A 25,256-nucleotide genomic window follows, 5' to 3' on the forward strand; every position below is an offset into this window, starting at 1 on the left:
TGTGCCTGACCTTCGCATTGACCATTATTATTATTAACTATGGACAGAAAGTGCATGCTACTAGGCAACAAATTTCAGACCTGACTATTGTGTTTTCTTATAGCCCATTTTTCCTAGGTGGTAAGAGAGCTTCTATAATAATTAAACACACCCTTGGTACCTGGAAATCCTAGGTATCAGGCCAATAAAAAAAGCTGAAAACCTACAATACATAGAACATTTGACACTGAGGGATTCTCCAGTCCCATCATGATTTTTCTTTTTATCTGCCCAGAACATCCCAAACACTGCATATTTTTCCCCATATAACTGTTTTTCACGTCAACACTTTCCTGCCCCTGTTCTCAGCATCAGTGCATTCTGGCAGGATGTTGCAGAACATGCAAAACTTCCCATTTTGGTGAAACCATGCAGTTTGCGCTATAATTTTTCTCAGGGATTGCATTTCCTGCCACAGGTAGTCAAGCCTCCTATGTATTTTCTGTCCATGTTAGTTAGGCAGAGCACTCCCTATGAAACATTACAGAGTAGAGATTAGTGAACCATTCGAGATGGTTCACAGAATTTTTGAAAAAGTTAGTTTCAGACACAAATTGATTCGGTCCAAACCAAAGTTGCTCCAATTGCCCTGACAGTTGGTATACACTCACCTAAAGAATTATTAGGAACACCATACTAATACAGTGTTGGACCCCCTTTTGCCTTCAGAACTGCCTTAATTCTACGTGGCATTGATTCAACAAGGTGCTGATAGCATTCTTTAGAAATGTTGGCCCATATTGATAGGATAGCATCTTGCAGTTGATGGAGATTTGAGGGATGCACATCCGGGGCACGAAGCTCCCGTTCCACCACATCCCAAAGATGCTCTATTGGGTTGAGATCTGGTGACTGTGGGGGCCATTTTAGTACAGTGAACTTATTGTCATGTTCAAGAAACCAATTTGAAATAATTCGAGCTTTGTGACATGGTGCATTATCCTGCTGGAAGTAGCCATCAGAGGATGGGTACATGGTGGTCATGAAGGAATGGACATGGTCAGAAACAATGCTCAGGTAGCCCGTGGCATTTAAACGATGGCCAATTGGCACTAAGGAGCCTAAAGTGTGCTCAGAAAACACCCCCCACACCATTACACCACCACCACCAGCCTGCACAGTGGTAACAAGGCATGATGGATACATGTTCTCATTCTGTTTACGCCAAATTCGGACTCTACCATTTGAATGTCTCAACAGAAATCGAGACTCATCAGACCAGGCAACATTTTTCCAGTCTTCAACAGTCCAATTTTGGTGAGCTTGTGCAAATTGTAGCCTCTTTTTCCTATTTGTAGTGGAGATGAGTGGTACCCGGTGGGGTCTTCTGCTATTGTAGCACACCTTTCTTTCCCATTCTGACATTCAGTTTGGAGTTCAAGAGATTGTCTTGACCAGGACCACAACCCTACATGCATTGAAGCAACTGCCATGTGATTGGTTGACTAGATAATCGCATTAATGAGAAATAGAACAGGTGTTCCTAATAATTCTTTAGGTGAGTGTATAACAACCTCTAGTCTCCTAGGAAAACCTATCTGTTTTAGTTTGTTTTAGTTTTTTTTATGTTTTTTTCCTTCCCCCCTCCCCAAGCTCTCAAACTCAATGACAGCAATAGTAAATGATGCCTGAGTGACATTGACAGCTGTAGGTAAATACACATACAGCGTGTTTAAAAAACACACTGCGCCGGCACATGTGTTATGCTTTATCATATTCCTAAGCTTCTGAAAATTGAGGGCAGATGATGTTTAGTGTTATGGGATAAAGAAATAAAAGAAGGGGCACATTTATTAAAACCAGAGTTTTACACGCCAGTCTTAATAAAGTGCCATAGCTGGCGAAGGATCTGCCGAAATTATAAAGAGGGGCAAGAACCAGGTGTAGAAAATGGTGACTAAGTCGGGGTGGCCGGCAGGCCCCTTCCCCAACCGCGCCCACAATTGTAGACCTTGCGTGAGCATGGAGAAGTCACAGATAGTGGCACCGCTAACTGATGCGCCGATATCTACACCTGCAATACGCCTACTTTAGGCATATTTCAGCATAGTAAATTACCCCCACAATTCTTCCTATTATTTGTAATTCTATCCTTTCCCTTCACAGTCCCTGGCAGTAGAATACAAGCGTGATTGTGATTTTTGACTATTCGTGACTCCCTTCACTACAAAGCAAAGCATGCTGGTATTGGTTAGAAAACAGAGCAGGAATCTGAGGAAAACAGAAAGTTCTGCATGTAAATATCCTACTAGAATGCTGTGATACTGAGAACAGGGTAAGTAAAGTGCTAACATGAAAAACGTTGCAGCCTGGTGGTTCCCCTGCAGCAGAGTCCAGGTCCCTGTGTAGGGTTTAAAGGGTAAAGACCAAGGAATGCCTCAGTAATAGCTCCAAACCAAATCTGTTCAAGTGACACCGTGGATCTGCAGCTGCTTTGCTACATGGTGGAACAACTCTTAAATGAAAAATCATCTAGTGAATGATGGTTTCAAGGATAAAGCCAAACACATTTTTGTCTATATTGTTCATTTGGTTTCATATTTCCTACTTAACACTATGTTTAGGTTGTGTACCTGAGGTTTTGTGCTTAAAGGGGTTCTCCCATAAATAATGTAAAAAATGAAAATCAGACATCATATAGTCCATGACAATACCTTTCTAATAAAGCTAGAACCAGCTTAGTACCTCACATCCAGAGATGTCCCCATTCATTCCTCTGCTAGATTTATATAAAGCTGATAGCTCAAGAGGCGTCTCTTTCCTGCTGCAGCTCAGGGGGCGTGTCCATGCTCTGCCTATCACAGCTCAGGAGGCAGTTGAAAGATGAAACTGAGCATGTGCGACCTTCTCAGTGAGCAGGACAAAGAAATAAGAAATGAAGTGGCACTATAAAGACACATTTTATTGAATAACTAAAGTATTCAGATCCAGGTGCTGGTTTAAAAACTGTAGAATATTTTTCGTGGGACAATCCCTTTAATAGTTTTGTTATTTGATCGTTTTGTATGGTGACATTTGTATCCCTGAAAAGTATCAACCTGAAGACCTAGAGTCCTGTCCACCATCTCAAAGGAGTTTTTGATCACGTGCCGCTGCTTTGGAATCCTGTTCTAACATTACTGGGAGTGTGCAACACGTAAGCATGGCGTGTAACATCATCTGTGAAATGGACAAGGTTTAGTGCCCAAAAGAGAGTTGCTTAAAGTTCAGATCCCTCAGAGAGACCCAGGGCCAATATAGCCCACCTTAGACTGATGGAAGGTAGTGCGTACATACAGTACAGACCAAAAGTTTGGACACACCATCTCATTCAAAGAGTTTTCTTTATTTTCATGACTAGGAAAATTGTAGATTCACACTGAAGGCATCAAAACTATGAATTAACACATGTGGAATTATATACATAACAAAAAAGTGTGAAACAACTGAAAATATGTCATATTCTAGGTTCTTCAAAGTAGCCACATTTTGCTTTGATTACTGCTTTGCACACTCTTGCCATTCTCTTGATGAGCTTCAAGAGGTAGTCACCTGAAATGGATTTTACTTCACAGGTGTTCCCTGTCAGGTTTAATAAATGGGATTTCTTGCCTTATAAATGGGGTTGGGACCATCAGTTGCGTTGTGGAGAAGTCAGGGGGATACAAAGCTGATAGTCCTACTGAATAGACTGTTAGAATTTGTATTATGGCAAGAAAAAAGCAGCTAAGTAAAGAAAAACGAGTGGCCATCATTACTTTAAGAAATGAAGGTCAGTCAGTCCGAAAAATTGTGAAATCTTTGAAAGTGTCCCCAAGTGCAGTCACAAAAACCATCAAGCGCTACAAAGAAACTGGCTCACATGCGGAGCGCCCCAGGAAAGGAAGACCAAGAGTTACCTCTGCTGCGGAGGATAAGTTCATCCGAGTCACCAGCCTCAGAAATCGCAGGTTAACAGCAGCTCAGATTAGAGACCAGGTCAATGCCACACAGAGTTCTAGCAGCAGACACATCTCTAGAACACAGGAGACTGTGTGAATCAGGCCTTCATGGTAGAATATCTGCTAGGAAACCACTGCTAAGGACAGGCAACAATCAGAAGAGACTTGTTTGGGCTAAAGAACACAAGGAATGGACATTAGACCAGTGGAAATCTGTGCTTTGGTCTGATGAGTCCAAATTTGAGATCTTTGGTTCCAACCACCGTGTCTTTGTGCGACGCAGAAAAGGTGAACGGATGGACTCTACATGCCTGGTTCCCACCATGAAGCATTGAGGAGGAGGTGTGATGGTGTGGGGGTACTTTGCTGGTGACACTGTTGGGGATTTATTTAAAATTGAAGGCATACTGAACCAGCATGGCTACCACAGCATCTTGCAGCGGCATACTATTCCATCTGGTTTGCGTTTAGTTGGACCATCATTTATTTTTCAACAGGACAATGACCCCAAACGCACCTCCAGGCTGTGTAAGGGCTATTTGACCATGAAGGAGAGTGATGGGGTGCTGCGCCAGATGACCTGGCCTCCACAGTCACCGGATGTGAACCCAATCAAGATGGTTTGGGGTGAGCTGGACTGCAGAGTGAAGGCAAAAGGGCCAACAAGTGCTAAGCATCTCTGGGAACTTCTTCAAGACTGTTGGAAGACCATTTCAGGTGACTACCTCTTGAAGCTCATCAAGAGAATGCCAAGAATGTGCAAAGCAGTAATCAAAGCAAAAGGTTGCTACTTTGAAGAACCTAGAATATGACATATGTTCAGTTGTTTCACACTTTTTTGTTATGTATATAATTCCACATGTGTTAATTCATAGTTTTGATACCTTCAGTGTGAATCTACAATTTTCCTAGTCATGAAAATAAAGAAAACTCTTTGAATGAGAAGGTGTGTCCAAACTTTTGGTTTGTACTGTATCTAAGAGGACATGGGGTCCAGTCCAGACAAGTATAGTGGTAGACTCGAAGTGAGTGAGAGACTGGATGACTGCAGATAGGACCAAGGGCAGGATCCCAGGGAATCAACTTAGTTGCTCTGGTTAGTATGGAGTTAAGAGTGTGGACTCAGATGGTTGGCAGTGAGAGAAACAGTTCTTGCCACACCTGATTTCCATATAATACCTCTAAAAGAAAAACATGACCATTGTACTTTGCCTTGCTGTAAATTGAAAACCCCCACCACTATATTTACTCAAGCATTACCGGAATAAGGTCAGCACACTTTATAAATGTCCACATTCACTGCCCAGTCTCTAACTCTATCATGGAGTGGACAGTTGGAGGTCTCCTAGTGCTGTCCTGTCTCTTGGGCTCCTATGCACAACCACTGTGAGTAGTTTTAGTTATGACTCATTAAGATGTTGTCAATATCAGTTTCTTCAGAAAAGGAATAACAAAAAAAAAAAAAGATAAACTTGTGAAACAGGTCATCTAAAATTTTGAAAACCTTGTAATTATCTGTTCTAATCTAGGGCTAATAAAAAAAAAATAGTTTATATACTGTATAATTATTTTAGCTATTTTGTCCCATGAATTACCTACAAACTATAGTATTAGTAGTATCTTTACCTACAAGGCAGATTACTCTAGAAGACCTGGGGGTCTTTGTCAGGTTCTTGGCTGTCATCATGTTGTGAGGCACAAGTAGGATGATAGCAGTGGCGGATCCAGAGCCTGGTCTCGGGAGGGGCACTTCCAGATTATTTTCTGTCCACCGCCACAGAACAAGGGTGCTTATAGAACAGACTACACAGTGTAGAGGTATACTGTATATTGTGTGGCACAGTGTAGAGGTACACTGTATATTGTGTGGCACAGTGTAGCGGTATACTGTATATTGTGTGGCACAGTGTAGAGGTATACTGTATATTGTGTGGCACAGTGTAGAGGTATACTGTATGTTGTGTGGCACAGTGTAGAGGTATACTGTATATTGTATGGCACAGTGTAGCGGTATACTGTATATTGTGTGGCACAGTGTAGAGATATACTGTATATTGTGTGGCACAGTGTAGAGGTATACCGTATATTGTGTGGCACAGTGTAGAGGTATACTGTATGTTGTGTGGCACAGTGTAGAGGCATACTGTATATTGTGTGGCACAGTGTAGAGGTATACTGTATATTGTGTGGCACAGTGTAGAGGTATACTGTATATTGTGTGGCACAGTGTAGCGGTATACTGTACATTGTGTGGCACAGTGTAGCGGTATACTGTATATTGTGTGGCACAGTGTAGCGGTATACTGTATATTGTGTGGCACAGTGTAGAGGTATACTGTATATTGTGTGGCACAGTGTAGAGGTATACTGTATATTGTGTGGCACAGTATAGAGATATACTGTATATTGTGTGGCACAGTGTAGGCTATATGTGTATAATAAACATATTTCACATAAAAACGTACAATTACTTGGCTTGGCCCTTGGGGATCTCGGACGCCACTTCAACACTTGGCCGGGGGCTCGGCGGAGCTGATGTTGTGTTTCATCCTAACGAGAAAGATTTCATAATAAGGATTTGGAGAAGGGGCAGAGGGATAGCAGAGCAGGGAGAGGCTGGTGCTGCTACTAGGGGGTCATACCATGGGGGAGTAATAAAGCCCACCATAATGCCACCCCCAGTAGAAATAATTCTCCTTATAATGTGACAGTGCAAAAAATACCCCCTTGTAATGCCCCCAGTTGAGCTAATGTCCCCATGGTGCCCCCATAATGTGCCAGTATAAAATACCCCAATACAGTGCCCCCATAGTGCTCCTCTCCCCCTTCCTCCTAGTGCCCCCCATAATGTACCAGTATAAAATGCCCCATATATAGTGCCCCAGTAGATGCCCTCAGTGTCCCCCATAATTTGCAAGTATAAAATATCCCTATTTAGTTTCCCCCGTAGATGACCCCATAGTGCTCCTCTCCCCCCTTCTCCATAGTGCCCACCATAATGTGTCCCAGTATAAAAATTATACTGTACAGAGCCCCAATATAAAATACCCCTTCTTTGTGACCTCAGTAGATGCCCCTATAGTGCCCCCAATAATGTGCCAGTAATAAAAGCAATCCCCCCCAATCATGTGCCAGTAATTAAAGCACTCCCCCTCAATCATGTGGCAGTAATAACAGCCCCCCATTATGTGCCAGTAATAACAGCCCCCCATTATGTGCCAGTAATAATAGCCCCCCCAATTAGGTGCCAGTAATAACAGCCCCTCCCCATTATGTGCCAGTAATAACAGCCCCCCTCCCATTATGTGCCAGTAATAACAGTAAAAGTATTGTATATATAAAAGTTAACAAAAAACACTTATACTTACCTCCTTGGCAGCGATGCGATGCAAGCCTCTTCCGGCCTATGTCCCGCGCTGTACGGCTCAGGCGGCGCGATGACCTCATCGCCCTGCCTGCGCCGGCCTCTGATAGGCTGCCGGCCTAGTGCTGGCAGCCTATCGGAGGAACAGAGAAGGGACACACCTCTCCCCTGCTCCTCCACACAGCCTTCTGTATCACTGTCCTGAGGACGGCGATACAGATGACTATGGAGATGAACTCTTCCACAATGGAAGCGCTCATCTCCCTGTGCCCCACCGCCGCCCACCTCTGAGCAGCTCGGGGGGGGGGGGGGGGGGCAATTGCCCCGTTGCCCCCCCCCGGATCCGCCACTGGATGATAGAAGGAGCCCCTTTCTATCTATCAAGCTCCTTATAGACTATGGCATTCCAGAGGTTAAATAACTGGTATCAGAGGTCAATTACTGCTGGTCTTCCCCTGTGGATGGCATGGACACAGCTTTTGTGATCCTATGACGTGCATATCCTGCATGGAGCTTTTACATTAGGTATTCCATAATTTACACAAATGACATGGTGATTAAAGGGGTTGTAGAAGATCAAAAAGACCTGGCTGCTTTCTTCCAGAAACATCAGCATCACACCTAGCCATGGGTTGTGTCAGGTATCTACTCAACTCCATTGGAATAGAGAGCAGATAAAGAAAATCTTGATGACCACCGTGTTGCCTCCATGATTTGCAGTACAAGGACAAATAACACTTGTCTATAGTACGTCAATCCCACCAAACAGCTCCTTAAATCTCAGCTTCCAACAGTTTTCTTCACATAATATTTAGGGTTACGGCAGCTTTACCTGATTAGGACAACGCTGACTGACCCGATGTGAAAGAGACACCACTATTTATACATATTATTCTTCATCATAGACTGTATTCAGACAAGTACATATTACATAGTAACATAGTACATAAGGCCAAAAAAAGACATCTGTCCATCCAGTTCGGCCTGTTATCCTGCAAGTTGATCCAGAGGAAGGCAAAAAAAAAACCTGTGAGATAGAAGCCAATTTTCCCCACTTGAGGGAAATAAAAAATTCCTTCCCGACTCCAATCAGGCAATCAGAATAACTCCCTGGATCAACGACCCCTCTATAGTAGCTATAGCCTGTAATATTATTACGCTCCAGAAATACATCCAGGCCCCTCTTGAATTCCTTTATTGTACTCACCATCACCACCTCCTCAGGCAGAGAGCTCCATAGTCTCACTGCTCTTACCGTAAATAATCCTCTTCTATGTTTGTGTACAAACCTTCTTTCCTCCAGACGCAGAGGATGTCCCCTCGTCACAGTCACAGTCCTGGGGATAAACAGATGATGGGAGAGATCTCTGTACTGACCCCTGATATATTTATACATAGTAATTAGATCTCCCCTCAGTCGTCTTTTTTCTAAAGTGAATAACCCTAATATTAATAATCTTTCAGGGTACTGTAGTTGCCCCATTCCAATTATTACTTTAGTTGCCCTCCTCTGGACCTTCTCCAGCTCTGCTATGTCTGCCTTGTTCCCAGGAGCCCAGAACTGTACACAGTACTCCATGTGTGGTCTGACTAGTGATTTGTAAAGTGGTAGGACTATGTTCTTATCACGGGAATCTATGCCCCTTCTGATGCAACCCATTATCTTATTGGCCTTGGCAGCAGCTGCCTGACACTGATTTTTGCAGCTTAGTTTGCTGTTTGTTAAAATTCCTAGATCCTTTTCCATGTCAGTGTTACTGAGTGTTTTACCATTTAGTATGTACGGGTGACTTGCATTATTCCTTCCCATGTGCATAACTTTACATTTATCAGTGTTAAACCTCATCTGCCACTTATCTGCCCAAACCTCCAGATCACTCTGTAGTAGTATACTGTCCTCTGTAGTATAAATACAGTATACTGTCCTCTGTAGTATATATACAGTATACTGTCCTCTGTAGTATATATACAGTATACTGTCCTCTGTAGTATATATACAGTATACTGTCCTCATCAGTGTAAATTACTTTACACAGTTTAGTGTCATCTGCGAAAATTGCTACTTTACTATGCAAGCCTTCTACAAGATCATTAATAAATATATTGAAGAGAATAGGGCCCAATACTGACCCCTGAGGTACTCCACTAGTGACAGTGACCCAATCTGAGTGTGTACCATTAATAACCACCCTCTGTTTTCTATCATTGAGCCAGTTACTTACCCACTTACAGATGTTTTCTCCCAGTCCGAGCATTCTCATTTTATATACTAACCTTTTATGCGGTACAGTGTCAAATGCTTTGGAGAAGTCCAGATACACGACATCCATTGATTCGATGCTGTCAAGTCTAGAACTTACCTCCTCATAGAAACTGATTAAATTAGTCTGACATGACCGATCCCTCATCAAGCCATGCTGATATGGCGTTATTTGCTTATTTCCATTGAGATGCTCTAATATAGCATCTCTCAGAAAACCTTCAAACAGTTTACCCACAACAGATGTTAAACTTACTGGCCTATAGTTTCCAGGCTCTGTTTTTGGACCCTTTTTGAATATTGGCACCAAATTTGCCATGCGCCAATCCTGTGGGACATTCCCTGTCAGTATAGAGTCTGCAAATATCAGAAATAAGGGTCTGGCTAACATTACTTAATTCCTTTAGGATACGGGGGTGTATGCCATTCCAACAATGGTCCTGAGACCCCCATTTTACAGTCTAGTGATGAGCGGCTTAAGCAATATTCAAATTTGCGATATTTCGCAAATTTTGGGCCGAATATTCACCAAAAATTCAAGAATTTATGTTTTCCAGTCATTTACTTGATTGCGAAAATCAGCAATGTTATACATTTGCAATAAAAATTTGCGATTCGAATATTTGTGTCACGGCCATGGCTATGACCGTGACTCCTGAACCGCATGCGGTTGTCAGCGGTTTTGTTTGGTTGTCAATCACAGGTGAGGGCTTTGGTTTTTGCCTCACCTGTGGTTGCCGCTGGCAACTGTTTTTATGTGGCAGCATTGCAGCCTGAGTTGTGTCGTGGCTGCTTGCTGTGTTATGCGTGCGGTTCCACTTGGCAACTTGTGTGTTTGGTGTGCACTTCCCATGTTTGGTGTGCACGGGGTTGTTTGTCTGTTCACTTCCCCTTTAAGTGGTGTTTTCCCTTCCCTGGTGGTGGATAGGTTAACTCTTTTTCTGTGTGTGTGAGACACTGGGTGTGTCTGTGTGGGTGTGGCCACTTAGGCCTATAAAGCCTCTGTGTTTGGCATGTCTCAGTGGGTTGCTTCAGCCATGCTTAGCTGGAGCAGCCTCCTGTGCATTCCATCTGCCAGTGGGGGCTACCCTTGTGGTCATACTGTCACGGCTGAGGACGGGGAAAATCCTCAGCTGTGCGATGCCAGATGATGTTAACCCCTGCTCGGCCAGGACGACAGAATTAGGGAGCAGGTCACCTCCTAATCGCAACCCTAATCTGACCCTAACTCCTAGCTGCATGGGCCGACCTTTAACCACTTCAGCCCCGCTAGCTAAAACCCCCTTCATGACCAGGCCACTTTTTACACTTCTGCACTACACTACTTTCACCGTTTATCGCTCGGTCATGCAACTTACCACCCAAATGAATTTTACCTCCTTTTCTTCTCACTAATAGAGCTTTCATTTGGTGGTATTTCATTGCTGCTGACATTTTAACTTTTTTGTTATTAATCGAAATTTAACGATTTTTTTGCAAAAAAATGACATTTTTCACTTTCAGCTGTAAAATTTTGCAAAAAAACCGACATCCATATATAAATTTTTCGCTAAATTTATTGTTCTACATGTCTTTGATAAAAAAAAATGTTTGGGCAAAAAAAAAATGGTTTGGGTAAAAGTTATAGTGTTTACAAACTATGGTACAAAAATGTGAATTTCCGCTTTTTGAAGCAGCTCTGACTTTCTGAGCACCTGTCATGATTCCTGAGGTTCTACAATGCCCAGACAGTAGAAAAACCCCACAAATGACCTCATTTCGGAAAGTAGACACCCTAAGGTATTCGCTGATGGGCATAGTGAGTTCATAGAACTTTTTATTTTTTGTCACAAGTTAGCGGAAAATGATGATTTTAATTTTAATTTTTTTTTTTCTTACAAAGTCTCATAATCCACTAACTTGCGACAAAAAATAAAAAATTCTAGGAACTCGCCATGCCCCTCACGGAATACCTTGGGGTGTCTTCTTTCCAAAATGGGGTCACTTGTGGCGTAGTTATACTGCCCTGGCAATTTAGGGGCCCAAATGTGTGAGAAGTACCTTGCAATCAAAATCTGTAAAAAATGGCCTGCGAAATCCGAAAGGTGCACTTTGGAATATGTGCCCCTTTGCCCACCTTGGCTGCAAAAAAGTGTGACACATCTGGTATCGCCGTACTCAGGAGAAGTTGGGGAATGTGTTTTGGGGTGTCATTTTACATATACCCATGCTGGGTGAGAAAAATATCTTGGTCAAATGCCAACTTTGTATAAAAAAATGGGAAAAGTTGTCTTTTGCCAGGATATTTCTCTCACCCAGCATGGGTATATGTAAAATGACACCCCAAAACACATTCCCGTACTTCTCCTGAGTACGGCGATACCAGATGTGTGACACTTTTTTGCAGCCTAGATGCGCAAAGGTGCCCAAATTCCTTTTAGGAGGGCATTTTTAGACATTTGGATCCCAGACTTCTTCTCACACTTTCGGGCCCCTAAAAAGCCAGGGCAGTATAAATACCCCACATGTGACCCCACTTTGGAAAGAAGACACCCCAAGGTATTCAATGAGGGGCCTGGCGAGTTCATAGAAATTTTTTTTTTCCATAAGTTAGCGGTCTCACTTTCCGCTAACTTAGGACAAAAATGTAAATCTTTCATGGACTCAATATGCCCCTCAGCGAATACCTTGGGGTGTCTTCTTTCCGAAATGGGGTCATGGTGAGTTCATGTGAGATTTTATTTTTTGACACAAGTTAGTGGAATATGAGACTTAGTAAGAAAAAACAAACAAAAAAAAAGTATATATTTCCGCTAACTTGGGCCAAAAAAATGTCTGAATGGAGCCTTACAGGGGGGGTGATCAATGACAGGGGGGTGATTAATGACAGGGGGGTGATCACCTATATAGTCTCCCTGATCACCCCCCTGTCATTGATCACCCCCCTGTAAGGCTCCATTCAGACGTCCGCATGTGTTTTGCGGATCCGATCCATGTATCCATGGATCCGTAAAAATCATACGGACGTTTGAATGGAGCCTTACAGGGGGTGATCAATGACAGGGAAGTGATCAGGAAGTCTATATGGGTGATCACGCCCTTGTCATTGATCACCCCCCTGTAAGGCTCCATTCAGACGTCCGTATGCGTTTTGCGGATCCGATCCATGTATCCGTGGATCCGTAAAAATCATACGGACAGCTGAATGGAGCCAGCCTTACAGGGGGGTGATCAATGACAGGGGGGTGATCAATGACAGGGGGGTGATCAGGGAGTCTATATGGGGTGATCAGTGGTTCATAAAGGGTTAATAAGTGACAGGGGGGGTGTAGTGTAGTGTAGTGGTGTTTGGTGCTACTTTAGTGAGCTGCCTGAGTCCTCTGGTGGTCGATCCAAACAAAAGGGACAACCAGAGGACCAGGTAGCAGGTATATTAGACGCTGTTATCAAAACAGCGTCTAATATACCTGTTAGGGGTTAAAAAAATCACATCTCCAGCCTGCCAGCGAACGATCACCGCTGGCAGGCTGGAGATCCACTCTCTTACCTTCCGTTCCTGTGAGCGCGCGCGCCTGCGTGCAGGCGTTCACAGGAAATCTCGGCTCTCGCGGGAGGACGCGTATATTTGTCCACCCAGAAGAGCAGGGCCGCCGGCAGGACACAATCCTGCGTACGGCGGTCCGGAGAAGGTTAAGGTAGGGGACCCACGCTCAGGAACCTCGGATCCCTCCGACCGGTCCCTGGACTAGGAGTCAGGGTAAGACTGCCTGTTCCTTCTGGACACGGAGGAACAGGGGTCTCACTGGCCAAGCTGCAGGGAAAAGGGGAAACACAAACAGATCTATGGATATGGCAGGTGAACTGAACCAGTTCCACCTACCTGCCACAGCCTTGCTGACTGGATCCCTGTGCTGGCAAGCTGAAGATCACAACGCATCCACACACAGAGACCCAGATCCATAGCTGCACAGAAAAACAAGGAAAACATCAAATAGACATCACACATAAACTTAAGAATGACAATAGTTTGTTTATGACCACAAGGGTGGTCCCCACTGACAGATGTAATGCACAGGAGGCTGCTCCAGCTAAGCATGGCTGAAGCAACCCACTGAGACATGCCAAACACAGAGGCTTTATAGGCCTAAGTGGCCACACCCACACAGACACACCCAGTGTCTCACACACATAGAAAGGGAGTTAACCCTTCCACCACCAAGGAAGGGAAAACACCACTTAAAGGGGAAGTGAACAGACAAACAACCCGTGCACACCAAACATGGGAAGTGCACACCAAACACACAAGTTGCTAAGTGGAACCGCACGCATAACACAGCAAGCAGCCACGACACAACTCATACTGCAATGCTGCCACATAAAAACAGTTGCCAGCGGCAACCACAGGTGAAGCAAAAACCAAAGCCCTCACCTGTGATTGACAACCAAACAAAACCGCTGACAACCGCATGCGGTTCAGGAGTCACGGTCATAGCCATGGCCGTGACAATTTGCGCTCAACGCTATTACAGTCCGATGCAGCCACACAGGCATTGGAAGGTGAAACATAGAGGGCTAGCCAACTATATGCTCTATAAGACTTATGCAGAAGGCATGTGGGTCAATTATTAGATGGGTCTCAGAGGTAGAACCACCAACTAGAGGTGAGCATTTTGTAAAGTTCCATATCGGGAGCATGTTCATTGTTCTGCATCTTCTTCCAAAAAAAAACACCGCCATAAACTAATAATGTGCAAAAATGAAATCCAATATGCATGAACTCTTTCATGACAGGCGATTTTTAGTTTTAGTTTTTTACTCCCAGCCCTCCCAAAGCCATAACTTTTTTATTTTTCTGTTCACATAGCTGTATGCAGGAATAGATGCCATTTCTGATGGCACTATTGACTATTGCATAAAATGTGGTAGGAAGCGGGGAAAAAGTTATAATTGGAGTGAAATTGGGAAAAAAACACAATTCCAGAACAGTTTCTTGGGATTTGTTTTTATGGCATTCCCTATATTATAAAACTGACCAGTTAGGGTCCATTCATACGTCCGTGGAATGGGTCCACATCCGTTCCGCAATATCCGTAACGGGGGCAAACCCATTCATTCTTAATGGGGCAGGAATGGATGCGGAGAGCACACTATGTGCTCTTCGCATCTGCATTTCGAGAGCTGCGGACCGGAAGAACAGAACATTGCAGACATGAATAGGCAGTTCTTTGGGGGTGCCGGCCGGGTGTGTTGCGGATCCGCAATACACTACGGACGTGTGAATGGACCCTTACTTTTATTCTCCAGGACAGTACGAATCTGGCAATACTACATATGTATATTTTTTATTGCATTTTTATAGTGAAAATAAGATAAAACCCTTGAATATGATAATTTTTTACTTTTAGTCTCCATATTCTGACTCCTATAATTTTTTGTATTTATGTATGAGGAGCTGTGTGAGAGCTCATTTTTTGCGGGGCGATCAGTGATACCATTTTGAGGCATGTACGACATTTTGATCACTTTTTATAAAATTTTCTGTGAGAGGAGCAGTGAAAAAAAAAAGACAAATTAGCCTTTTTTTTACATTTCGCCATTCTCCATTTACATTTTTTTATATCTTAATAGTACGTGCATTTGTGCACACCGGGATACCTATGATGTGTTTTTTTTTTTTTTTTTTTTTACAGAAATTGCTTAGCCGCAGCCTTCTTTCTCACAGGAGGACCGGGGCTGCTGCTAACACATTCCAGCTCCCCCGATCCCTGTTCGGGGAAGCTGCAGCACACATGGAAGCACAGATAAGGATTGACCACGGCCTCTGAAGTGTTAAGTGACTGGCATTATCGCTGGTCACAGACATTAGGCGCGGGTGTCTGCTGTATGAAACATCAGGCACCCCGCGGCTATGGCGTCTGCTCCGGAACGGGGACCACTGACATGTATAGCCGTATGGCAGTCTGGAAGCAGTTAAAGTACAAAGTGCACACAAATGTGTAGGGAGATAGCGCTGCCATAGTAAAAACAACCCAATGCACATCGGCGCTAAACAGCAGCGTCCTCAGGGTGTATGAGGCTCCAACATGTTGGGCCAGTAAACAGTGGACACTTCTGGTGCCAGTTTCCAGCACTGGCACTATTGCAAAACAGCCATTTTGACTCCAGGTACCCTGTCAATAGGATATTGAGGATCATCAATAGTTAAGAACAGAAGATCCCCTTCAATGTCCACAGGGCTGGACTAGCCATAGACCCTACAGGGAAATATCCCTGAGCGCTAATGCTCAGAGGGTCACCCAAGCCCTCCTCATGGCCACTAGCTAGGAACATAACGATCTGATGCTCCCAGCTTAAATTAATGCTAGGAGCATCGGGTACTTATTTACCTGGCCAGCAGCCACAGGGGGCCTCCTGAACTCATCTTTATCACCGTCCTCACTATAGTCATAGGGCAGTATTTTATGCTGCACTGCGGTATTTGGTCTTGTTGGGGCACTATTTTGTACTGCATTATGGTATTGTTGGCCCTGTCTACTTCTGTAGTCCTTGCCTACTTCTGGCTTATGTTGGCTCTATCTACTCGTGTTGCTCTGCCTTCTGTCAATTTGGACCACCTACAACTTGATTGCTTTTTTTTTTTCTCCAGGGCCACTTTAACCCTTTAGTGACCACCGATATGTGTTTTTACGGCGGTCACTAAGGGGCCTGGGGCCTCAGGATGGGGCCAATCTAAGCGCTGCACGGGTCTCTCACATGAGAGCCGCGGCTCTGCTCTAACAGCCCGGGCAATGGTGCCCGCCGCATGTAAAGAGGTGACAGAGGGAGTGGAAACCCTCTGTGTCCTATCAGCACCCCGCAAATGGGATCACGGGGTGCCGATGTTTTTTAAAGGCTACCTGGCATCTGTTGTAGGACCTGGTCCCAACTGTAGTAATTTCCAGCAGGCTGAGCCTAAATTAATTCCATTTAAAAATTCCATTAAAAAATTACACTTTTTTTCCATTGAAAATATGCTTTTCAAGGAAAAAAATTGCAAAAAAATAATCTCCATTGTATATTTGGTATTGCCCTGTCCGTAATGACCCAGACTACATAAATATCACATGAATTATCCTCTATGGTGAACGCTGTAAAAAAAAAAAAAGGCAAAATTGCTAATTTATTCTTAGTTGCCACCAGAAAAACGTAATAACAAGTGATCAAGAAGCGCCATTTACTCCAAAATAATAGCAATGAAAAATACAAGTCATCCCGCAAGTATGGGTCTTGGGAAGCTGCAATGTAAAAAAATAAATTTCTTTTAAAAAAAGGGGTTTTATTGCAAAAAAGTTGTAAAACCTAAAAAAAAAAAAAATATGTATTTGGTATCTCTGTAATCATACTGACCCAGAGAATAAAGATATTATGTTATTTATACCGAAAAATGAATGCCTTCAAATTTATAACGTAAAAACGTAGTGGCAGTATTGCTGTTTTTCCCATTTCCCTCCCAGAAAGAGTTAATAAAATGTAATCAGAAAGTTATGTGTATTCCCAAATGGCTCCATTAAAAACCACAACTTGTTCCGCAAAAAACAAGCCCTCATAAAGCTATATAAAAAAGTTATAGCTCTTGGAACGCGACGATGAAAAAAGGAAGAAAAACGCTTGGTCAGTAAGAACCAAAACAGGCTGGTCACTAAGGGGTTAAGTTCCCAGTTAGTCCCTGAGTGGCTATGTTTACTTATGATGTACTTGACATTATTCTAAGTAGATTGTTGGAGACATTTGCACATTTTGTTTTCCTTTATTAATTCTGTTTTCTAAGCTAGGCAACCCTTCCAACAAACCCATTTATGTTCTAGGTCATATCTGAACACTGGGTTGTCTTCCTTGGTTTTCACGGCATAGTCTGAGGGAATAAAGTTTCTCCTTGTGGAGACCACCAAGTTGGTGTAATGATTTTTATTGGCTAGGCAAAATAAATATGCAAAGTATGTCTCCTCTTGGAAGAAGGTAAACTGTCTCTCTACGGATACCTATTTGGGAAATGTTTCGTATGAGCCAATGTCCAACCTTTTACTAGGCCTTGTAACATGACTAAGACAAAGCAAACCAGATTCTTCTTCAAGAGTAAAATATGCTTGTCCCTTGTTGGCACAGAGCAGTGATTTATTGGGTAATTCACTTCGACTTGGGAGACAAAGTTGGTGTACAGGACGAGTGATTAAAGTTTCCACCATATTATAGCTTTTTCTTCTCTGAACAGATGCACTTTGATTACTCCTGGAATCATACGTTCTGACACTGAAGAAACTATTGTACTTGATGGACATGGCTCCGGATTTGAGGCCGATATCAGAGTCCAGGATTTTCCACTGAAGACACGCTTGTTTGCTCAGGGCAAGATCTCTGTCAATAGTAAAAATAGCTTCTTGGGAACGACTACCATAAATGTAAGTTACCCACATATAACCAATGTGTAGCCATAAGTTGTAGGATGTATTATTGAGTAATGTTCACAACAGGAATTCCCACCGGAAGATCCCCATATCTGGGAGCTCTGTTTATAGGAAGAGTTAGATCCCCTGCTTGCATTCTGTCCTCCCATTGAGGACACAATGTTCAGATATTCAGGTACCTCTTCACTTGATCATCTACTGGATGTAGCCACCAGATCGCTTAGCTTTCATCATTGGGGTCAAGAGGCCTGTGTTTTCTCGACACGTGGAGTTCCCAGTCAGAGACTTATGGCATAACCTTTGGGTATATTATATGGGGTAGATTTATCAAACTGGTGTAAAATAGAACTGGCTTAGTTGCCCATAGCAACCAATCAGATTCCACCTTTTATTTTCCACAGCTCCTTCTGAAAATGAAAGGTGTAATCTGATTGGCTCCTAGGGGAAGCTAAGCTAGTTCTACTTTACCCCAGTTTGATAGATCTCTTTCTATGTGTCTAAAATAAGAAAACTCCTTAAAGGGCTATGTGCAACTTTAGGGGCATTTTTTTTTTTTATCTTAATTAAAGATTTGAGCCCTTTTCCCTGCATAGGGCTGAGTTTCTTTACTGGCAGGATCTGGATTTTCTCTCTGCTCTGTCAGGCAGTAGTGATGTCGCGAACATAAAATTTTCCGTTCGCAAACGGCAAATGCAAATTTCTGTAAATGTTCGCGAACGAGTGAACCGCAATTGACTTCAATAGGAAGGCAAATTTGAAAACCCACAGGGACTCTTTGTGGCCACAATAGTGATGGAAAAGTTGTTTCAAGGGGACTAACACCTGGACTGTGGCATGCCGGAGGGGGATTATGTAGTTGACGCAGAGTGTGGTAAGTTGAAATCGCAATGCGATTTATAGAACTTGAATTAATTGCATTGCGATTTCAACTTTCTCAAAGAGTACATTCTAGCATGGAGTCGTTCGCATGGTGATGGGGATGCTGCATGAGCACGGAAGTCGGCAGAAGCTCTAAGTTGAAATCCCAATGCGATTTATAGAACTTGAATTAATCGCATTGCGATTTCATCTTAGAGCTTCTGCCGACTTGCGTGCTCATGGAGCGTCCCCATCACCATGGGAACGGCTCCATGCTAGAATGTACTGTCGGATTTGAGAAAGTTTTAATCGCAATGAGAATAATGCAGGTTATATTAATCGCATTGCGAATTCAACTTAGAGCTGCTGGGTTCCTAATGGTTGTATTGCTAGAATATAACGAAGATTGAGAATATAGCGCTATATTCATTGTCAATTCTAGCAATACAACCATTAGGAACTTAGCTTGAATTCGCAATGCGATTAATATAACCTGCATTATTCGCATTGCGATTACAACTTAGATCTGAGTTCCTAATGGTTGTATTGCTAGAATTGACAACGAATATAGCACTATATTCTCAATCTTCGTTATATATTCTAGCAATACAACCATTAGGCACCCAGCTCTAAGTTGTAATCGCAATGCGAATAATATAACCTGCATTATTCGCATTGCGATTACAACTTTGTGACACTGCAGCTTCAGAATGAATCTAAGATGGATGCTGTCCTTGCTTTTTGCTAGGAGGTGGGAGGGTCTGGGAGGGAGGGTCTGCTGCTGATTGGCTGGAATGTGTCGCTGACTGTGAGGTACAGGGTCAAAGTTTGCTCAATGATGACGTATAGAAGGGCGGACCGAACATCGCATATGTTCGCCCGCCGTGGCGAACGCGAACATGCGATATTCGCCGGGAACTGTTCGCCAGCGAATAGTTTGGGACATCTCTATCAGGCAGCTCAGCTAAGGGGCTCCTAATCTCTGACCTTAGATTATAGCTCAATTCTTGTCTTAGGCTACTTTCACACTGGTGTTTCTGGGTCCGCTTGTGGGATCTGTTCAGGGCTCTCACAAGCGGCCCCAAAATGGATCAGTTTAGCCCCAATGCATTCTGAATGGATAAGAATTCGTTCAGAATGCATCAGTTTGCTTCTGTTCAGCCTCCATTCCGCTCGGGAGACGGACACCAAAACGCTACCTGCAGTGTTTTGGTGTCCGCCTGACGATGCACAGCTAAACGGATCCATCCTGACTTACAATGTAAGTCAATGGGGACGGATCCGTTTTCACTGACACAATATGGTGCAATTGAAAACGGATCCGCCTCCTATTGACTTTCAGTGTAAGTCAAAACGGATCCGTTTGCATCATCATGAATAAAAAAAAAAATTATTTGTTCATGGTAATGCAAACGGATCTATTCTGAACGGATACAAGCATTTGCATTATAGGTGCGGATCCTAACACAGGTGTGAAAGTAGCCTTACTAATAAGATTGTGGCTGAAATTAGCGTTTACGATTTTTAAGTAATTTAGAGATAAGGTTTATTAGATGACCGGCACAGAGTCAAAGAAAAAATATGTGGGTTCAAACAGTTGGAAAAACCTAACTCTTTGTGACAGAATGGCTCAATATCTTTTAATAAAGACCAATTGAAAAAAAAAAGATTCTTAGCCCAAAATGAGTAAAATACAATTATACAAAATAGCTTTTAAGGTTAGGTAGCTAATGGAAGCAGGATTGGATCCTGTCCTGGTGCACAATTCTGCACTGTAATTCCCAAAGCCTCTAATAAAGATAGTCACGTGTGACAACCTCTGTCTTTTGTCCTCTTTAGCTTCTAAAATGGGGGTCAGGGGAATGAATCATTTCTATTATTCACAGACCAGGCCATCTGTACTTAGTAAAGGATCTACCAATTATTTTTGATATTTCACTTTATTACCCTGCTGTGTTGTTCCCGTGGTTGTTATTTTGGTGAAGCAGATTTTTCCTATAGTGGTTCTCCTGAGTAATGTCAAACATCAGACTTGGCCTCCATATCTAGATAAATATTGTCCCTAGTCTACAAGATGGACAATAGTAACTGTATGTTCAAGATGTGCAGCTCTACAAGTGTGAATAAAACCCTTCCTATCTTCATGGATGATATATCTGTTCTGTAGGTTGTAGGGCTGTAGATTTGTGGTTGTAGTAGTGTGTACTGTACGGCATCTGAGCAGGTATGTAGAGTTGGTGCTACCACTAGAGATGAGCAAAGTTTTGTAAAATTCGATTTGGCTGCTTTGCTGAATTTTACAAAAAAATTAGCTTTGTGACAAATTACTTTATCATGAGATGCATTTTTAGTAGTGAGTGCAATGACAGAAAGCTGCAATAGTGCCGCTCACCATCATTGTACCCCTCAGATGTCATGTTCATACAAGATCACGGCATCTGAGAGTAAAAACAGAGTAAAATTAACAGAAGAAAAAAATGTAATCATACTTACCGCCTCCATTTGCTCGCGACAGGCTGGCCACCGCCAACTTTATTGAAGATCTGGCACGAAATCTCACGTGACCCTAGATGACGTCGTCATACCGTCCGGCGTGGTGATGTCATACGTCACCACACACGGGAATTCAGCCAAAATCTTTAATCAAGATGGCGGCGGCTGGCCCATCACGAGCAAATAGAGGAGGTAAGTATGATTTTTTGTTTGTTTTTTTACACAATTTCAGGTTAAATCAATTCACTAGCACGAAGCACGAGGAAATCCAGCTTTGCAGTGAATCGAATATATCCTGAAATTCAGATCTAATTCCACTTCAGTGGATTCGATTTGCTCACATACATCATCCTATTGACAAATGAAGGTCTTTCTTTTCTTTCGTTTTTTCATTGACTTCCGACAGGGGTTTACTTTATGTAATTGAGCCCTACCATATTGCATATATTGCATTGCTAATGATGTTTTTTATTTTTTTTACATTTGTGAATTCAGGTTAAATCACAGGACCTTCTGAATGAACCAAAGAAAAAATATTATGTATCTGTCCAAGTGTTTTCATCACAGTGTAACTTGGAGAAAGTAGTTCTTGTGTCTTTTCATAGCGGATACATCGTCATTCAGATGGACAAAACTATTTACACCCCAGGATCTAAAGGTAAAAAATACTTACTGTACTTTTTGTATATACCGGGGCCCTGGGGAATAAGGGTCATCAATCCTCACCACTCAAGGTGAAGTTTTCTCTTCCAGTGTGATGGCAATGGTGTTATGCATCTGCTACTAGTGGGGACTTACTGTATAGTTCTCAGTGAACTCAAAATATGGAGGGGGGGGATTTAACATAGACCATCAATTACCCGAAGTCTATGATCTCTCCTGTGCTGCTGATAGATGTGTCTAATCGATTACAAGGCATACACCTCTTTATCTCCGGGAATCCATGCTCCTAAACTGAAATCCTTACCACCCAGGGGCGTAAACTGACATAAAAGAACACAAATGTTCTGGGCCCTCTGGCAACCCCCTCGTCACCCTTGTCATGCCCCCATTTTGGGAAAGTGGCAGAGGCGGAGAAACAGCAGTTGTTCAAAACTTTCTGCACAAGAGGCGATAAAAAGGGTCACAAGCACAGTGTTTGGTTTAGGAAACCTCTTTAAACCAAAGAAGTGCGAAATGCCATATTAATGATTAAGAACTGAGAACCGAGGGACATGGGCTAGGATTAAAGGGGTTCTCCAGTAAATAAGAAAAAAATATATGTAAATATTACATTATTATAAATATATTCTCAATTATCTTTTATTATTTATAATGGCTCGCTTTGTCTAGGGAGCAATCATCACGGAAAATATAATGACCGCCATCCTATTAGTGCACACAAAACCTGTCCTATTCACACAGCAGGACAAGTAACTTCAGAGCAGTGAGCTAAAGAGCTGCCTCATCCTCCTCTCTGCTCTGCTTGTCAGGGATTATAATCCTGAATACAGCTGATAGGATCTTCCGCTGAATCTCTGTAGGAATGGAGTCCATGAGGAGACATGAAGTACAGAGAGGAGGTGGAAATGTGGAGAATGAGCAGCAGATCTTGTATGCAGTGTCCGTTACCACAGTCTGTCCTCTTTGTACTTCATGTATCCTCATGAACTCAATCCCCAGTTGAAAATGTTATCATCTGTATTCAGGATTATAACCTGTGACAAGCAGAGCAGAGAGGAGGACGATGAGCCAGCTCTTTGGCTCAGAGTTCAGAAGTGACTTGTCCTGTGTGATTAGGACAGGTTTTGTGTGTACTAATAGGATGGCGGCCATTTTGTTTCCCCTGATTATTGCTCCCCAGACAAAGCAAGCCATTATAACTAATGAAAGGTATTTTGGAAATATATTTATAATAAAGTAATATTAAGGTATTTTAATTTTTTTTTTTCATTCCCGGAGAACCCCTTTAAGGATATAAGTGGTTGGAAATAAAGATGACTTGCAGCATTAATTTCCATGCAGCACATTTCTTAAAGTAGTTTACCTTGTGTCTCTTTAGCTCTCTACCGTATTTACCCAATGAACTACAAGATGCAGCCAAAAAAACAGACAGTAATGTATGAGATTAAGGTGAGAATGTTCATTAATTTTCAGTTGTTTCCTACTAAATGCAGAAAATGCACAGAAAATTAGGACTGTGAATATTATGACTTGTTTTTTTGGCAGAATAAGTTGTAATTTCTAATGCAACCATTTACAGTTGCATACAATGTAATGGGGGAGGGATAAAAATTTCCAATGAGGTGGAATTAACACAAAATTAACACAATCTGCAAGAGGTATATGGGTTTTATTTTGACAGCGTTCCCTATGCAGTTAATACTGACCTGTTACTTTAATTCTCCTGATCAGTACGAATACAATTATACCACATAGTTTTTTTTGCGCTTTAATACTGAAAACAATTAAAACTATGGAAAAAAGTATGTTTTTCTTTGCAATATTCTGACCTCCATAATTTTTTTACTTTTAGGTGTATGGAGCTCAGTGGGAGCTCATTTTTTGCAGGGAGATATGTACATTTTTAAATATCTTTTAGAGTGTGTATGACTTTTTGATCACTTTTACATATTTTTTTGTGGAAGTTAACGCAACAAAAAATTGGCAATCAGCCATTTAGATTTTTTTTTTCTGTTTCACGGTTTGCCATATGGGATAAATATTTTCACACACAGCGATGCCCATGATATTAACTTTTTACATTTTGAGTGCATTTTTATTTTAATTTTGTGGAAAGGCGGTGCTTTGAATTTTAATCTTTTTTATATTTTTAAAAACTTTCCTCTATTTTTTTACACTTTTTTTTTTTTTCCCTAGGAAACTATAAAAAGCAATCATTAGATTGTTTCGGTCACAGACTCTAACTCTTTAGCATTGGAAACGGAAAAACACTAAATGCAATCGCACACTGCAACCAGCATTTTGAGTTTTTGCGTTTGTATCTGTATTTCGCCATAGCAATCTGCACCTGCTAGGGGTTGTGCGGGCTGAATCCCCCATATTTTTTCTTTAGCATTGGAGTCTATGAGAATTACCCTAAGTTCCGATAGAGCCCATCCATGGGAGCCATTGGGCAGCAGCCTCATGTCACTCAGGAGGATCAAGGCTGCCACACACTACGTCCAACTCCCCTGTTCCTCGCTAGGGGGAGCCTCTGCATGGCTGGAAGCACGTGCTCCAAGCTTTTATCCTCAGAGATGCCGTGGCAACATTTGACAACGGCCTCCAAGGGTTAAATCTATGTGATTGACATTATCTTTGATTGCATACATTAGCCCTGGGTACCTGCTGTTTAAAACAGTAGGCACCTGACTGCTATGCTGCCTGCTGCACTCGTGAGGGGGCGCCATATTTAAAATCCCAACCACCAACGTTTGTAAGGCGGTTGGGAACAGGTCGCAGGAGAAGGAGAAGTCACCTTCCGCACCTGCTCCTAACTATTCTGTATCTGGCTGTCAGACAGCTGGTTGCAGCAGAAGCCTCCCCTCTCTGCCAGGTCTGTAGTAGGACAAAAAAAATATTTCTTGTTTACTTTTCTAATTTCTAATTTCTAGATTTAGTGTTCCTTTAATCTAAGTGACGTCAAAAACATGTAGAGGAGCTTTCTTTGATTTTTTTTTTTTAAATCTTTTTCAGAACCCATATGGGATGATTACAGCACAAGGGAATTGGTTCCCTGATAAATTTGGCATCATCTCTAAGAATTATGAACTGTCTGACCTAGCAATGTAAGGACAACCAATCCACTTGTTATATGTGGTTTTATCTTTCTGAGTAGTATACAGTTTGTTTATTTGATTCACTTTGATGAGAAGCATCTTGCCCTGACCATACGATCCCCATTCCCTTTTATTTTTCTG

At 42.4% G+C, this 25,256-nt stretch overlaps 1 protein-coding gene across 1 annotated transcript in view; it reads left to right on the forward strand.

Annotated features, from left to right (window-relative positions):
• The first annotated feature begins 5,217 nt into the window (after window positions 1–5,217).
• LOC122927157 (venom factor-like) overlaps window positions 5,218–25,256 on the forward strand; it is a 150,633-nt gene continuing 130,594 nt past the window's right edge. Inside the window, 5 exon segments of the mRNA XM_044278754.1 lie at window positions 5,218–5,345; window positions 17,811–17,997; window positions 21,850–22,012; window positions 23,396–23,466; window positions 25,033–25,124. Coding sequence (XP_044134689.1) covers window positions 5,281–5,345; window positions 17,811–17,997; window positions 21,850–22,012; window positions 23,396–23,466; window positions 25,033–25,124 — 578 coding nt within the window. The 5' untranslated portion in view covers window positions 5,218–5,280.

Source organism: Bufo gargarizans, chromosome 2 (assembly GCF_014858855.1).
Source record: "Bufo gargarizans isolate SCDJY-AF-19 chromosome 2, ASM1485885v1, whole genome shotgun sequence".
In the NCBI taxonomy this organism is placed as follows: Eukaryota; Metazoa; Chordata; class Amphibia; order Anura; family Bufonidae; genus Bufo; species Bufo gargarizans.